General features: G+C 44.7%; 1 protein-coding gene across 1 annotated transcript in view; it reads left to right on the forward strand.

The window, feature by feature from the left end:
* The first annotated feature begins 14,095 nt into the window (after positions 1–14,095).
* The window catches only part of SMG1 (SMG1 nonsense mediated mRNA decay associated PI3K related kinase), a 1,828,328-nt gene continuing 1,825,639 nt past the window's right edge, over positions 14,096–16,784 (forward strand). The window contains exon 1 of the mRNA XM_086940872.1: positions 14,096–14,326. Coding sequence (XP_086796998.1) covers positions 14,244–14,326 — 83 coding nt within the window. The 5' untranslated portion in view covers positions 14,096–14,243. The remainder of the gene's footprint in view (positions 14,327–16,784) is intronic.

A 16,784-nucleotide genomic window follows, 5' to 3' on the forward strand; every position in this document is an offset into this window, starting at 1 on the left:
AGTTCAAGTCTGCGATCGCTCTCCTTTTCTCCCTCTGTGTTTCTCTCTCTTTCTGACTGTCACTCTCGTTTTCTTTTCTATCTCCACTTTTGTTTCTCTTTTTGTCCCTCTATAGTTTCTCTATCTCTTTAGCCCCTCCACTGTCCCCTCGCTTTCTTTCTCTCTCTCTTGCCCCTTCTCACCATTTTATCTAACTCTCTCTCTTGATCTTTCTATTACTCACAACCTCTCTTTCTTGCTAGCTCTTCTCCATTCCCTCTTTCTAAATCTCTGCCCTCTCCTTTCTCCCATCCGCACAAACAAACCGATGCGCTAAAGGCCAATAAACTAGATTTATTAAGATGTACTTGCATTTTCTTTAATTCGACAGAATCTAGCCTATGAGCTCCTCATTTACATAAAGTACAAGCGCCGGATTTTATTCGACTGGAAAACTGTTATGGCAGCGGGTTTCAGTAGACATAAATCAAATGCAATAATGTTGTTGCAGTTTTGTCCTGCTTGAGCGGACTTTGAAGCAGAGTTAAAAGTATTATGCCTCACAAACTGCACTGCCTAGCAGTAGCTGCGCCTCCTACATTTGAATGACAGGTTTGCGAAATTACGTGATATTCCCCTTGATAAGGAGGAGTCAGGTTGGGCAAAGTACTGTGAATGAAAGAAATCGACTCATGAGTGAGGCTTTGTTATTATTTATTGCTACCATAAACTTTTGAAAAATGTCAAAAACATATTCTGTGACGAACGCTGGACCGGTATTAGCTACAATAGAATTTAACACAAGTTAGTGCAACCGGAACCAATCCAGTGTGACACGCCAGTTACCAGGACGTGCTGGAGGTCTTATGAACCTTGTAGATGGATCTGGAAGTCTGCACAGAGAAGGACCATTGACAAGGGTAAGTGTTGGTTGCATTAGCATAACTCCAATTCTCTCTCTTCCCTCTCTCTCTCTCTCTCTCTCTCTCTCTTTCCCTCCCTCTCTCTCTCTCTCTCCCCCCCCCCTCTCTCTCTCTCTCTTTCTCCCCCCACTCTCTCTCTCTCTCTCCTCCCCTCCCCCCCAGCACGGAATACAGTACAACTGTGATCACAAAATTCTTAAGCACCCTGGAACGCAGGGGATTTACAGGAATCCAAACACCAGCGTAAAGTACTCGAACAACGATGACGTCTGTCTTAAAAATGTCACAAAAAGATGTTAATATTTCAATTCTGTTCTTGGATTTTCGTGAAAATACAACACATATTGCATTACAAAAGCTATAGGTGTCACATTTGTGAAAGTTAAAACTATTGGCATTGTAAATGACAAAGCTATTAATTTCGGTATTTTTAAAACCAACGCATAAATAAAAAATGTCATTTACAATACCAATAGCTCAAACTTTGCTAATGCGAAACCTATTGCATTGCAAATGCTTGTTTTAAATGGGGACTGTATTCTTCCAGGATTACATTTTGGTCACTGGAGAAAACAGGGATCACCATGACTGCAAGTTACATGAAGTGTTAGAAATTCTGAGGGAGAATGGTCTTATGGCTGAGCTTGATAAATGTACGTTTGTGGTGAAAGCAATAGACTACCTAGGACAAGAGGTCATGTCAGAAGGAATAAAGCCAAAACAAAGTCTACTAAGAGTACTTAATAAGGCTCCGGCACCAGCTAATAAGGGTGAACTACGGTCTTACCTTGGGCTGGTGGAATTTTATGCTAAGTTCAGAGGTGTGGAATTTAATAAAATATCTACGTGTCCATGGGGCAGGTTGCTTCATAAATCTACTTGTCCTGTAACAAAATCCACTTGTCCCTTTGGTGCAAGTAGTACGGAAATTATGGCAGCAATCTCATTATAAAAGAGGTCTAATATAGCCTCTCTGATTATGGCAGGGGGCATACCATAGTAACGTTTGAATACTTGCAATCCCCTTATGCTGTCACATTTCCGCAGATCTACATACTGGGGCTGAAGGTAGTGGTAAGCAATAGTTCCAGGGTTAGAATGCCCTTTTGAATCTTTGTAAACCTACTAGCTTGCATGTTTTAAGAGTTTAAACAAATCTTCTGTAATCTTTTCCCATAATGAGATATGTTGGAAATTTACTCCTGACAATGTCAGGTGTAAACTCCTTCCAAAGTTGGGAAAAAAGTGGTTGGAGGGAAAGTGAACTTGCGAACACTCAGATTTTCGCATGAGCAAATCTACACATGCACATTTGCTCATGCTAAAATACAGTTCACAAATATTTTTTAGGAGTGCTATTTCTTGTCCTACTTCAGTAAATTCTTGGGAATTCACAAAAGCTGTATAGCTGCACTTAATGCAAGGACATATACCATGGGTGCACTTTGAGTCTTTCTTTAATAATTAGGCCACAAACATGGTCTGGAGCTGACAGACACCTTTTGTGTTTATTAAAATCATGTATCTCTCTCTGTATTGGCTGGCTTCCCTGTGAGTAACAGCATTCTGCTCTTTCAAAATGAGCATATCGGCACACAGCGTAGTTTCGTTCAGTGCCAGTAACTACTGTGGCAGTGTGTGCTTTTTTAGACCAAAAAACAATTTTTGCTTTTGTCAATGTTTGTTATAATGGTGAGGGCCTGGCAGCTCCCCTACCAATAAGGTTTTACAACAAAGCATGCCAAAATAATTTACACATTGACGAAAATAAAAAGCTGACCACCACTTTCAGTTTTACTGGCTTTGCCAGTGCTTGTTTATTTTAGTTTCCCATAATCTTATTGAAACTGGTTACACAGATTTTCCATTATGAATATTTTGGGGAAATACTAGCATGCATGAACACATTTTACTAAATGAAGCTGCAAAGAAATGGTACCTGAAATTTTACAATAATTTAGCGAAATCTTTGTTTTCATGCTTTCATTTTTTTATTACTATTTCATTTTGAAAGCAAAGAATTATCAATCTTGCAGTCATGCTTCTCCAAATATTTACATCAAATCAGAGAGCATTATGGGACCATTATACATAGCCTTATAATGCTAAGCTTTGAAAATGTGTTGACACATTTTTATACTGGAACCCCTGTCAGTGAAGTCAGAGCTTACAAAATGTACTTACAGCGTTCAACTTTGAACAGCATTAACATACGGGCAAAAATATTACTTTAACTGCAGACAGTGCCCTTCCCTGGCCCACAATGTGGTACTGCAAACTGGCTGCCAAAGGGTTTGTGCTGCACGGGGTTGGGCCTACTTGTTCCAAGGACAAAATACACATGAAATCTTGTTGCCATTGACCACAAACAATATGCCCTGGGCAAATTTGCCTTTACAAGGTGATTTACAACAAGTTAAAGACAGCATATATATGGGTGGGAGTCTTCAAGGTTTTGATCCAAAGTGGGGTTGCATTGTGACTATTGATGCCAGTAACAAAGGGATAGGAGTTGTACTATCTAAGAAGGGTCCCAGGGAGAGTGACCAGAAGATGAGGTTTGCGTCTAGGTCCTTATCGCAAGCTGAGGAACGCTATTCTGTTATAGAAAAAGAAGTGCAGGCCATTGTCTGGAGTTAGAATAATTTCAGAAACTTTGTGTTGTGGTACAAAGTGGAGGTGAGGTGCGGCCATAAACTTTTACTTAAGGTGTTTTCCTTGGTAAGTTTTTTTAATGCTACACCTAGAATTGCAAGAATGTCTGTACGCTTGCTGGATTACAGATACATTTTTTAGTACCTCCCAGGTGTTAGGAATAAGGACGCTGACTACCTTAGTAGGTTACCATTACCATTAGAAAGAGGGTCACAGATGAAAAGGATGAAATGGTTGTAGCTTGGATGGGTGATAAAAGGATGATGGCCATTTCTGAAGAGGAATTGTGCAAGGCAAGAGAACCGTTTATTGAGTTTTATTAACTGTTTGATTAATTAAAATCATTACAGTAAAATGAGAGCTATTTTTTTAAAAAACATTTATAAATGAGTTAAATTGACAGTCCCCCCATACCATCCCCTCCCCTTTAATGTCCTTGACTTTAAACGTGTCCTATTAGAAGATTGTGCGGTTCCTCTGTGTTGCTTCTATTTCCATATTTGAATAAAACAATAAAAACTAGAGCTTTAAATTGCTATTGCATGAAGAGTTCTGGTTGTGGGGTAACTTTTCAGTGCCTATCGGGGCCACCCTGCATCCTTCAGCCTGCTGTTTGGTGTGGGGAATCTGTCAAGGGGCGAGATTACATTCCGACGCATCATTTAAGGCGATCTTGATCGTAAATTTCCCCAGTCTGGCTAGATCCATTGTCTTCGATTTGGTGAAGCATATGGCCGAAGCCTCTCTGCAGGACTTTGTCCCATTGGTAATACATATCGAGTGGCGAAGATGCCGACGTTCGTTCTTCAGTTTGGGGCAACAGCACAGGACATGTAGCCAAGATTCATTGCGAAAGAAAAAAACCCTGCACTCTGTCTTATCGAACGGTCGCCTTTCTTATAAATAGGAACAAATATGGAGCCCCTCCAGGAGTCAACCGTCCTTGCTGTAGATAATATGCTGATTAACAGTGGGGTTAAGATTGCTGCCCAAAAGTCCGGCGCTGTTTTGAAAATAGGTGCCGGTAACCCATTTGGCCCTGGAGCTCCATCGTTCCTCATTTTCTTCAAGGTTAGAATGAGCCCATCCTTTTTATTGTTCTTGGCTGGCTGCGGAAACCCTTTTCCTGGCTAATCATATCTGTGGAACATTTGTCTCGGGCCGCTCAAGTTATGTTTGTTTACGTTGTTTGGTCCGCTCTGCCACAACCTTTGTTTCATCACTTATATGAGGCCATTGTGGGGAGAGGTGTTCGAATATAGTTGTATTACGTAATTTGACCAATCATGTTCTGCCACACTGTTTTCTCTTGGAATTACTTGATTGCTCAACTGATTGATGTGCCTCCACAGCCTGGAGGGGTTTTTATCCTTCAGCAGGGAGAACACTGTGAGCCATTCTTGTCTGTTTGTTCCTTTTTGTATTTCCAGACTTTTTTCTATAAGCTGACCTCGGAGCTGTGACGGAGAGGCCCTCAGTGAGCGGGCCCCCTCCTTTCTTCACATCCAAGGCCTTACGCAGGGCCCGTTTGCATCAAGTATGTCCTTCGAAGGGCGTTTGTATCCACAAATTGGCAAAGCCTTAGTGTGCTGGCATTGACGTCGAGCATTCCCCAGCTTTAGTTGGAGATCCCCTACAATGTTCTCCCAATCTATTACTGATGCTACCTGGCTTGGTAGGGGGCATTCTGCTTCAATTCCAGCCATGCTCGCATCTTCTCTCCAATATTTTCAGACCATTTTAACCTCCGAAAAACCTTGTACTCTTCTTCCCCTCTAGTCATCCCTATTGTTTGAACAGTAGTTGCTGTTGGAACCTCTAGCTGGATCACTGTTCTCATCGGCCTGTGATCGCTTTCGGCTCTGTCCTCAACTTCGAAATTTGTCAGACAGTTTGCGATTATTTCGCTGAGTAAGATGTAGTCGATTGTAGAGACATTCTGGAATTTTGGTTTTGGGTGCCAGGATGTAGAGCGTGCTTCCATTTGTGTGTGAATTGGGCAAAGCTGATGATTTTTAAAAAGATTATAAAGGGTTTCTGCCGGGCCCCTACTCCGGGAAAAGATGGTCGGTTTATCTAGGTCCCTCAGATTGAAGTCCCCCGCTATGAATATCTGATTGGATTTGTATTTGATTAGAAGTTCATTGAAAGTTAATGTCATTGTGTCCATACAGTCTTTCATGTTGGTCTGTGCTGGGTTGTTGTAGCAATTTATTAGCACAAAGCTGAGTAGTTGGGAATTTAGATTCAAGTCTCTGATCAATAGGACTTGGATTTCTAGAGTTTTTGTTTGGATTTCTGTAGTCACTAATCTGCAGGCATTGTTTATTATGACGGAAAGTCCGCCAGATGGTGGGCCAAAGATGTTCCTTTTTGTCGCTGCAATGTGATGCTCCTAATACCCAGCCAGGGAGGTACTAGATAGGGCCAATATCTCCTGGAAGAATACAGGTAGATTCATCAAGCGAAATAGCAATCGCAATAGCTGCAAAATAGCGGTTGCGATTGCAATTTCCGCTCCCGCAATTCATCAACTACAAAACAAGGAAATAGAGAATTCGCAAAATAAAGAATCGCAAAACCAATTGCCAACCCATATTGCGATTCCGTATCAGCGATTTCCCACTTTTTCTGCGATTTAATTTGCGAAATCGCAATATATTTGCGAATTCGCTTATTAAATCGCAAATGAAATTCATCATAAATTGCAAATAGCGAAAAAGCCAAAAATCGCTAATAACGAGTCGCTATTTAAGGAGAAGCTAAACCAGGTGGTAACCATGAAGTCCAATAGGAAGAAAAAAATGCAAACAAGAAACAGGTGTAGGGTAAAACAAACACACTTAAGGAGACTCAGTAGGAGCATGAGGAAAATCAGAATGCCAGGTCTCTACATCGTGGCAAGGCGGCTGAGGCTCCAGGCTGCAGCCCAGAACCGACGCAGGATCCAGGAGCGCATTTTCCAGCTGCGCATTACACTCCTGGGCCAGACTGAGGAGCAGATCTACTCAAAATACAGGCTAAATGGCGCAATGATAAGGAAGCTCATCAGAGACCTTGACCCCCTGATGCAGCACCCAACACGGAGGACCAACGCCGTGCCCACCCATGTCCAGGTCCTGTGCTGCCTCCACCTCCTGGCCTCCGGACGCTTCCAGGGGATAGTCGGATATGCAGGGGGAATATCACAGAGTACCCTGTCACGCTGCCTACAGACTTTCCTGGACGCCATGCTGAGCCGAATCCACCACTACATTTCCTTCCCAACAACCCAACAGGACTTAACACAAACAAAACTGGACTTCTATCACACCGCCCAGTTCCCCCATGTAATTGGCTGCATCGACTGCACCCACATCCACATCTGTCCACCCGCTGAGACTGAATACATGTACCGGAACCGCAAGTCATACCACTCACTCAACATCCAGATGGTCTGCAATGCGAAGACCATCATCACCGACATTGTGGCCCAATACCCGGGGAGCACGCATGATTCGTTCATCTTTCGGCACAGAGGCATACACACCCGCTTGGCCAGGGGTGATTTTGGCAAAGGACAAGTCCCAGGTAAGTACACATGCCCACATACAGTATGTCAAGACCATGCTGCTGCGCATAACAGGCACTGACCCTCTGCTCCTATCCTTCAGGTGACAGCACCTACGGCCTCCGTGAATACCTCCTCACCCCATACCTCAACCCTGCTACACCACAGGACCGGCGTTACAATGCTGCGCACATACACACAAGAAATGTTATTTTGCGGACATTTGGCATGTTGAAGAGTCGCTGCTGCATCCTCCACAAGACTGGAGGGCCCTAAAATTCCAGCCTAAGGTCTGCTGTCGCATTGTCGCCGTGTGTGCCATACTCCACAATATTGCCACCAAGCGGAGGATACCTGTGGAGGTGTCTGGTAATAGTCTGAGGGGGACAACCGGCCACCTGCACATGTGCAACATACACGCGGGGAGAAGCCTGCTGAAGGACACAGGCGCCGTAACAACATCACAATGAACTACTTCTAGTGCACCCATACCCCTCACACAACACTGCACTCATGCATGCCACATGAATTAATGACATGAGGAAGATTAGTGTTCAAAATAAAATTATTATTTTTGGTTCTACAAGCTGTAGATGTGCTTTGATTCATTAAAAAAATTTACAACTGTATTGCATCATACAGGCACTTGTGTCCAGGGCTGGCGTGCGTGGTTTCATCACCAAGACACTGCCGTAAAAGTTTACTTAGTCACTGGCGCTTCCTGCCGGACGCACCCTGTCGCCTCTCCAACTCCACGTTGGGAGTGTCTGGCCTGGATGCAGCACTGGGCCGGGTACTGCGGCGCCTTTCTGGTAGCACCTGCACAGACAGGCTGCTCAGGCTCGATGTGCCCTCACTGGCATCATCACCCTCCCCTTGCATGGCCATGGCCGCTCACTCGTTGATTCTCAACTGCAGTGGTAACCTGCTCCAAGGCCCTTGCTATATCTTGGCAGCATTGTACCATTTGAAGCTGTATGGCCAGCGACCTGCGCGACAGTTGTGATGTTGCGTTCTCTATGAGGTGGTTTGACTGTGTATATGCAGACAGCCTGGTCAGCAGCTGGCGGTGGCGTCGGCGGGTGATGTCCTGCTGCGACACCATCAGTTGGTTATTTTCCTTTACTGCAGCCGTCAGCTCCTGCACACTTTCCGTCAGCTGATTAATATTGCGTGCAGTTTTGTACAACTGCAGCTGCATGGCTGCCATGTGCTGTGCCTGCTTGCGGTGCACAGCTAGCATCCGGGACTCAATTCCGAGCCCTAGATTTTGGGCCTGTTGCTCCCTGTCTGGTCGTGTGGTCACAGTGCATTGCTGCCTCAATCGGCTGCTAGCCTGGGACAGCACAGTGGCTGTGCGGCGTGTCTGCTTCCTGGGTGGTGGTGGGGTCTGATCCACTGCCATGCGTGACGCCTGGGGTGGTTGAACTGCTCCCGTGGCTGCAGGGGTGACCCTGCGCGTTTGGGAAGGTGCTGGTACTACTGCAGGTGCAGGTGCGTGTGACGGTCCAGGTGCTGGGTCTGTCTCCCTCCATCTCATCCGGAGTCTCCGCAATATGGAGTGCCTCGCTGTCTGTGGTCTCGGCATCTGCGGCACCTGTGATGTGAATGAGTGCATGATTAATGATATGATTCTGGCACCTGGGATGTAGCAACATGCATGCAGACTTGCATTCCCTGAATGGCTTTAGGGGTATGTTTCACTTGACTGTTCTGGATGTGTGTGGCTATCAGGGCACATTGTCACACTACAGGTCCCACAATGCAATTGGGCGTTTGTGATGGGCAGGGACTGCATTACGGGGTTTACCATATGGCTGGCTATGGAGGCATGGGCATTGTTAGGGTACAGGGCCGCACTTGCATTGCTCTTACCTTGTGATTGGTGTGTGTCTCGGGAGGTGTCCATCTGAGTGATACCCACGCAGGCTGCAGGGTTGATGGTGTCCTCAACCAAGTCCTCCAGTGGTGTGTTAGCCGGAACTGTGGACTCCCTTGACCAGTCTCTCCCCCAGCCTCTCCGCAATGCGTTCTTTGGCACGACCTCTGAGGTCATACCACCTCTTCTTGAGGTCATCGATTGACCGCTGGGTCACTCCTACGGCGTTGACCTTTGCCCTGATGCGCCTTTTGTCAGCCTCGGCCACCTTCCTGGAAAGCTTTCCGAAAAGCTTGTCATGGTCCTTGCTGATCCCCTCAATCAAGTACTCCAGCTCTTGTTCGGAGAACTTGATTTTCCTCTTCCTGACAGTTTCACTGCCTCCTGCTGCATCCTGGGACATTGTGGTTGCAATGTGTGTCCTGTCTTGTGTCTGCAGGGTGTGTCTCCTGGAGCTCAGTGCTGTGCCTCCTCCTCAATCCAGCTCTGTGTTCCAAATGAGTCATGGAGCTGCCTACTTCCTGGTTGTGATGTCATCATTGTGCTCAAAGTGCGACTTCCGGTTTTTGCGATCTCGCAATCTGCGAGATCGCTATTTTCGGAAATCGCAATTTTGGGTAGGGAAACAGGCGATTCTGCAAATTAATATCGATTTATGGAAAATCGCATACGGTGATTGCGGGCGGTTGCGAATCGCACTTTATTTGCGATTTTGATGATGCATCCCAATCTGCGAATTCTAAATAGCGATTCTGTATTTTTCGCTATTTGGAATACGCAGATTGGGTGATTGAGGAATCTGGGGGATAGTATATATCCCTTCTCTAGAAACTCCTCAGGTGTTTCTACTTTTGCGATCTTTCTTATCGCTGCTATGTTCCATGAAATTAGGGTCAGTTGCTGCCGGGTTGGGTTTGCATCCCTTACGTCCACCTGGCCGGGCCTATTGCCCTGAGTGTTAGGAGTAATGCTTCTGCTATCTTGATACTTCTGTTCGAGCTGAGGCAAGGGGGCTGGAGTGTATGATCTGGTTGTTGTTGCGGCATGTGATCCTGATACCAGTGGAGGCCTTGGGGCCGATCTGACTGCTGCTATGGGCTCAAAAACTGTTGGTCTCACGCAAGATGGACTGGAGACCTTGTCCCCTTTATTCTCGGCAAGGACATGCAGATATTTTGATTGCGGAGGAAGCTGGGCATCTATGCCCCACTCAGCGAGCTTTGTGAGTCATCCAGTACCGCTTGTTGAAAACTCTTTATCTTCAGACCCACCAGAGTTGAGTCACCATGAGTATTCCTGCGTAGTCTCAATAATCTGACCCATTCCAGGTCTTCTGATTAAATGTGTTCCAGGGAGGCCAGATGTTTGAAAAGACGTAGGATATTGCTCCTATCCAAGAAATCATGTTGTTCTGTGGTATTGTATCTTGGGGTAAGTTTGTTGTTGGCTCTGTAGCTGGTGCTTCTCCTATTTCTGGAGCCTGGGCTTCTGGACTTGGCACAGGGCTTATGTTGGCTGGATGGTTTGGAGCATTTCCTAGTTGGATGGCAATTTTGCCCCCTTGAGTGCTTGGTGCGGTTACCTTCTCTTTCATACTTTGCTGAGATTGCAATGGGACGACTAGATCCAAAAGTGATGTATCTGTCCTTTCCTGGGTGGTTTTGTTTGCCTTTGCAGAACATGATCCCACCGCTGTTTCATGTTCAAGAGAACAGAATGACACCTTGGAGAAGGTGAAGAGATTTATCATGGAAAACTGGCCAGAAAAGAAAGTGTTGGGTGATGGTTGAAGGGCTTTTGGAAAGGTGAGGAGTGAACTAACTATTATACAAGAGAATGTTATGACAGGGGTGAAAGCTGTTTCCCCAAAGGAAATGAGGGAGTCTGTCATAAAGCTGTGCTACGATGGACATTTAGGTATCGTCAAAAGTAAAAGGAGGATTAAAGAGAATTATTGGGGGCCTGGCATTGATGCCAAAATTGAGAGAATTGCCAAGGATTGTGATTTATGCATGGATGCGGATAAGTAAAAGGTGCAGTTAAAACCCCAATTGTGTCCTGTACCTTGTCCAGAAATGCCTTGGGAGGTGCAAAGGGTGGACATCATGGGACCTATTGAAGGCGAAGATTCTTGGTATGCCTTAGTAGCTATTGATTATTTTTTAAAGTGGCCAGAGGTGGCATTTGTTAATGCCAATGCAGAGAATGTGGTATGGTCCCTAGATTACATTTTTCTGAGATAACGGCTAACGAAGAAGGTCCTTACAGACAATGAGGTTCAGTTTAGAAGTGAATGAATGGATGGGTTCTTGTGTCGCAATGGAATTTAACACAAAGTCACTTTGGTTTACCATCCCAGTGGTAACGGTGAAGTTGAGAGGTTCAACCACTGTATTAAAGGAACCTTGTAGTTGCAGAGTAGCAAAAGGTTGAACTGGGTGACTTGTATTTAAAGGACAGTTTGGATGTATCATACCACACCCTCTATAACTGGGAATAGCCCTTTCTCTATTAGGAGAGGGAGAGTGCCTTTTATGAAAACAACCAAGGTTGGGTGGCTCAATCTCCTTTACAGCAGTGGTCTCCTGAGGTTGTAAGAGAGGATATTGTGATGGCACAGGGTAAATAGAAGGGCTATACTGATAGAATGAAGGGCAATAAGGTAGTGGTAGTAAAGCAGGGAGATGTGGTACGAGTATAGTTGCCATGGAGAGTGAAGAAGGGTGAGAGTAAGTATTCTGACCCATTAAGTGTCCTAGAGGTTTATAGAAATTCTGACAAACTGAGTGACGGATGTGTAGGGAATTGTAGCAGAGTTGTGAGGTACAATGGAAGAAGTTAGAATGGAGATGGAGGAAGAAAAGAAGAAAGTGGTTGGAGCTGTCTGGATGAGTGTAGGGGGCAGAGTGAAGGAGAATGAAGTGTGGGTGTTGAGAGAACAATTTGAGCACGTGAGGAAGCGGTGCAGGTGGATGCTAGTAAGGAAGAACGATCTATTGTTAGAGCCAAGAGGGGAAGTAAACATACAGCAAATTTGATGGATTATGTGGAGTAATAAAGTAAATCACAAGTGTGCAAATTGTTATGCTCATGTCATGTGTTTATAGTTTCCCAGGACATACCCAAAGGTGTATTTAGCATTTAAGGATAGGTTTATGTGTTTATTGTGTATAAACGGGGAAGATGTATTACGTTTATCTTTAAACTACCATGCGCTGCACAAACTCATACCTGTGTCAGCATGTGGTTGTTGTTTTTATTGGAATATGGGAATGTTAAGGAGAAGTGGGAATTGGCTAGTTACAGCAGGACTTCTGATGTGGAAAGACGTGCTGGGCTCTTTCTAACATGTACTTGAATAAAGGAGTCTGCATAGCTTGTTGTTCCTGTGGCATCCTTACATAACACAGCACTTTTAAAAGGAGGGTACCTGTACTTCTCACTGTACTTTTAATGGGATAGTACTGACACTTCTCAGGAGCAAGCAGGTACTATCGATAGCGAGTATCAACACTTGTATATTTCATTTAAGCCAGCATTTTAGACGAGTAAAGTGGGAAATGTAAAAGAAAATAATCGGGAGAATATATGTCTCCCATTGACTTTCTATTGAAGCAGAGGCAATTTTAGGCAAGACAGACAAAATAAAGCAATTTTGTTTGCTTTAAAAATCGTGAATTTCCCGGCTGAATCTGGTCTATTGACATGTTTGCTATTTCTATTTAAAGCACTCGCTCAAACTAGTCTGACCTTATAGAAGAATCTTGGGACCAAAATAAACCGCTCCCACTCCATCATACCGCAGATTCAAGCCCCAGTTGGGTCATGCTTCAGAGTGCTTCGCAGGCTGAAAAAATGTCTACCTCTGCTATCTAAGTCTGCAGGCAGAAAGGTAGTGCAGGCCCTGATTACGTCAAGACTTGACAATGGGAATGCTCTGTACCTCGATCTCCCCGACTATCTCCTTAACAGACTACAGGTGGTTCAGAACTCTGAAGCAAGAATGCTACTGAGACACCCTCCTAGATCCCACATGACCCCTCACCTGAGGGACCTTCACTGGCTCCCGGTGAAAAACAGGGTGATCTTTAAGGCCATGATCCTCATGCACAGGGCGGGTGCATCCTATCTCAATGAGATTCAGCATATACACCCCTGCTCGCACCCTTCGCTCTTCTTCGGCGTTCCTGGCAACGGTACCCCGCATTGGTCGCATCAGAATAGGTGGGAGATCCTTTTGCTATCTAGGACAATTTTTGGGGAATAGACTCTCACCTGAACTCCAGCTTACACACAGCCTGGATATATTCAAGAGAAAATTAAAAACCTGCCTTTTTAACAGCTAAACCTGCTGCCCGTCTGTTTGTTCCCCCACTGCCTAGAGCCGGGACACTCTACCCAGTAGCTGGGCGCTCCACAAATTAAAATAACATAACATATCGCAAAATAGAAAACACCTAAAGTCTTTCATGGCACCCGAACACCTAACTAATTGCCACCGACTAAACTAGCCAAGTGCACCTGAATCCCACCTTTGCCTTTAACCGGACTGGCAATATATCTACTCTCTTCCAACACTCCACCATGTATTTCTCTGCTAGCGTGTCACAGAATAGAGTCGGAAGCTTTAGGGACTGACAGGAAGCACGAAGGAGGCGGGTGCTAGTGTCGAGGTAAAAAAGAGACAACAAATTAAGGTCTGCACTAGGTATTTAGCGACTACGCGTAAACCTGGCGGCCATATTATCATAGACAAGTGCTTCATGTGACAGGAAGACAGTCGTTGACGGAAAACTAGATGGAACAAATAACAAGTGTTGACAATTTAGAAATAGGGTTAACTTAAATGTTAACATATTCAAACCCTATTATAGGTAGAAGTAGGTAACGTAATACATCCTTATGATAGAGTTTAATGAATTTTAATACAATACGATGCTACAACAGTTTTTTAATATTACAAATAATGTTGATTATATTTTGAAGATTACTATTTTTGTTTTCTACCTTCTCATCGGTCTACACTGCGTTGAGTCTTCCTAAAATGGCGGCTTGGGATAGGCTACGGAGGTCCTGAGAGCACACAGTCCTCTTTCTATTTCCATGCCTGTGCTCCGTCCGCCTGTGTTGGCTACAGAGACACACACGGCTGCCGCGGGACGTTTCTTCCCCGTCGCCAGTACTTGCTGTGTCCTCCGCCCGGCGGTGCTCTGAAGGCTGGGCTTCGGCTGCGGGCCATGCCGTGTCGGGGAAGGTAATGAGCCGCAGAGCCCCGGGATCTCGGTTGAGCAGCAGCGGCACCAGACAGTATCAGCGGAGCTGGAATGATTGGCCTCCCAGGTCAGTGGCGTCCTTTGCCTGTTGTACGGGGCCTAGACTGTCTCTGCGGACCGAGGATGGGTGATGGAAATGTTGTTTGCTTCCAGGACATGTTGAGAACGGCACCAGCACTCCCGCTCAGTTCTCCGTTAGGCGCGCTATGGCGTGGGCCCTTTCTCCCGTATCATGGTCTCCCGGGCTTCCTTATGAAGTCTAGTTTGGGTGGGTGAGTGTCATGGTTTGGCAGTCACCAGTCACTAGTGGAACATGTATACAGCTTCCTGATTCGTGACAACATACACCGTTTCAATTCTCCAGTTTACCTGGTTCTCTGATGGATGGAGCAGGGTGGGTGTGAGACTACACGAGTGCGTTCCCCTAAATTGTTTATACTTTCGCTGCAGTGTTCGCGACCCGCGCAGAGCATCAGTTTTCGGTTTCCTAACGTCCACCTCCTGGCTTCCGTAATACTGTTTTCCCTCTAGGCCCTTGAAGGCAGTCTGACCTGGTACTCTGCACTGTAGCGTGATGTGAGGAGGCTAGAGCCCACTTGCAGTCATCTTTCGGGCGTGTGATCCCCTCGGTAATGACAGGACCACTCTGTGGGGTGTCACATACCTGCCCACTCTAGAAACTTGCGCATGCTAACTCGGCTAACTGCCCCAGCCATAAATCCTCCACCACGCCCCCGCAGCACTCCAACCAGCCTATTGTCACCAAGTGAGATGGGCATTTGATGTATTTTCATAACTCCTCACACTCATTCTTGGCATGTTTTTTTCTCACGCGGTTCACCAATAACAGTACTCTGGAAATGTTTTAACAGTACAGTAAACAGATCGGAACATTGAACGATTATACTCTCCTAAACGTGTTATGAGTAAAGCAGCTTTATTGTGTGTTTGCAAGCATGGTTTTAACATCTCACCGAAGATGATGGACAGGCAATGTTTGTTTTCCTACTCGCACATTCTGAAATATCAAAAGCCAGTCCCTGTGTATCGACCCATTTGTTTTACTTTTGGTTTCTGAGTGCACGGACGGTGGATGTCCAGGCTAGATCACGGTGGTAGCTCTGACTCCTGTCAAGTTATGTAATCTTTATCGTTATTGTTCTCATTATATTTCTCTCCATTAACAGTTTACTTAAAGACATAACTCATAAATGTGGAGCTAGAAGTCCTTGATCAATTAAGCAATACAAGCCCCCCCCTGCGTTTAAGCTCCTTTATTTTTTTAAAAAAAGGAAGAAAATCTGCATTTGGAAAATGCCTTACGTTGGAAAAACCATAAGAATAGTATATAGTCTTTTTTATGATATTAATTGCACTTGGAGAATGGAAAGTCGAATTACTAAAGACTGTTCCTTTTATTGCTGCAGGAGGAGTGTTCTAGAAGAAGAAAGAATGTAACTCAGAGACTGCAGTTCTATTTCCTAACATTTTGTGTAAGGTTAATGATAGCAATCGTAGCTCATTCAGCAGGATATTAGCTGTGGAAAAAGTGATTGAACAGCTTATATACTAACTAGAACTCAAATATATTGAAGCTAGGTCTAGAGGAGCCGCAGAATTATGATTTACAAGGGAGAAAGAAGCCAGTTTAACGTGCTTGAGTATGTTCGCAGCGGCACAGCACGATCCTGGCAGAAGAATGGATGTGAACTCTTTAGACTCGAGCAACGCTTTAGGTACCAAAATGAGCAAAATACTTGCAAACCAGTTGAATAGTTTAAAGATAGGTGCATGGTTGGTAAACTGTGTTACTGAGGGGCTAAACGGGTGCTGGTATGTTACTGTAATCATTAGGAAATTGGGATATGCGTGGAATTGATAAGGTTGGCGCTTAGGAAGATTTTCAGTAGTGCATTGATAATTAACTTCTGGGTGGTCTAGAAGCTGAAAGGTGCCCATTTTCACAGTGCAACATTTGTAATTGGTTTGAAAGGCTATTTTGAGTAGATACTACATAATTTGGGGTTGACTGGTCAGTACCCTGACAGGTTACAGAATGGGTTCAAATGTATGCAAATTAAATGTATATACTTAGGGCACAACCCGCTTTAAAAGCAGTGTTATATGTGAAGTGATGTACCAAAGATCTCCAAAGAAAATGCTTATCTTTGGATTCATCCTATTAGCCTCTTCCCTGGGTAACAAACAAATTAAATGAGTCACAAGTGTACATCAAGAGTATTTTTGGAAAGCTTGAGGGTACACTTAAATAGTGAGATCTCACTAGCGTACTGTCAAATTCAAGATCAGCATCTCCAAATAGACGAAGCTCTTAGGAGAATATTCAGACACTGTCTACTAAATCGATGCAATATCAAATCTAATCTTGAGAAAATAAGCTCATTAATGTATATATGCATGGGGGCGTAAGTAAGGCTTCAATTTTGCCAAAGGGAATAACTGAGTGTCACTATTTTGACATGGAAATGGCAGTGACTACTTTAAACAACCCAAGCAGATGTTTT

The sequence above is a fragment of the Lissotriton vulgaris genome, chromosome 10, assembly GCF_964263255.1.
Source record: "Lissotriton vulgaris chromosome 10, aLisVul1.2, whole genome shotgun sequence".
NCBI lineage: Eukaryota > Metazoa > Chordata > Amphibia > Caudata > Salamandridae > Lissotriton > Lissotriton vulgaris.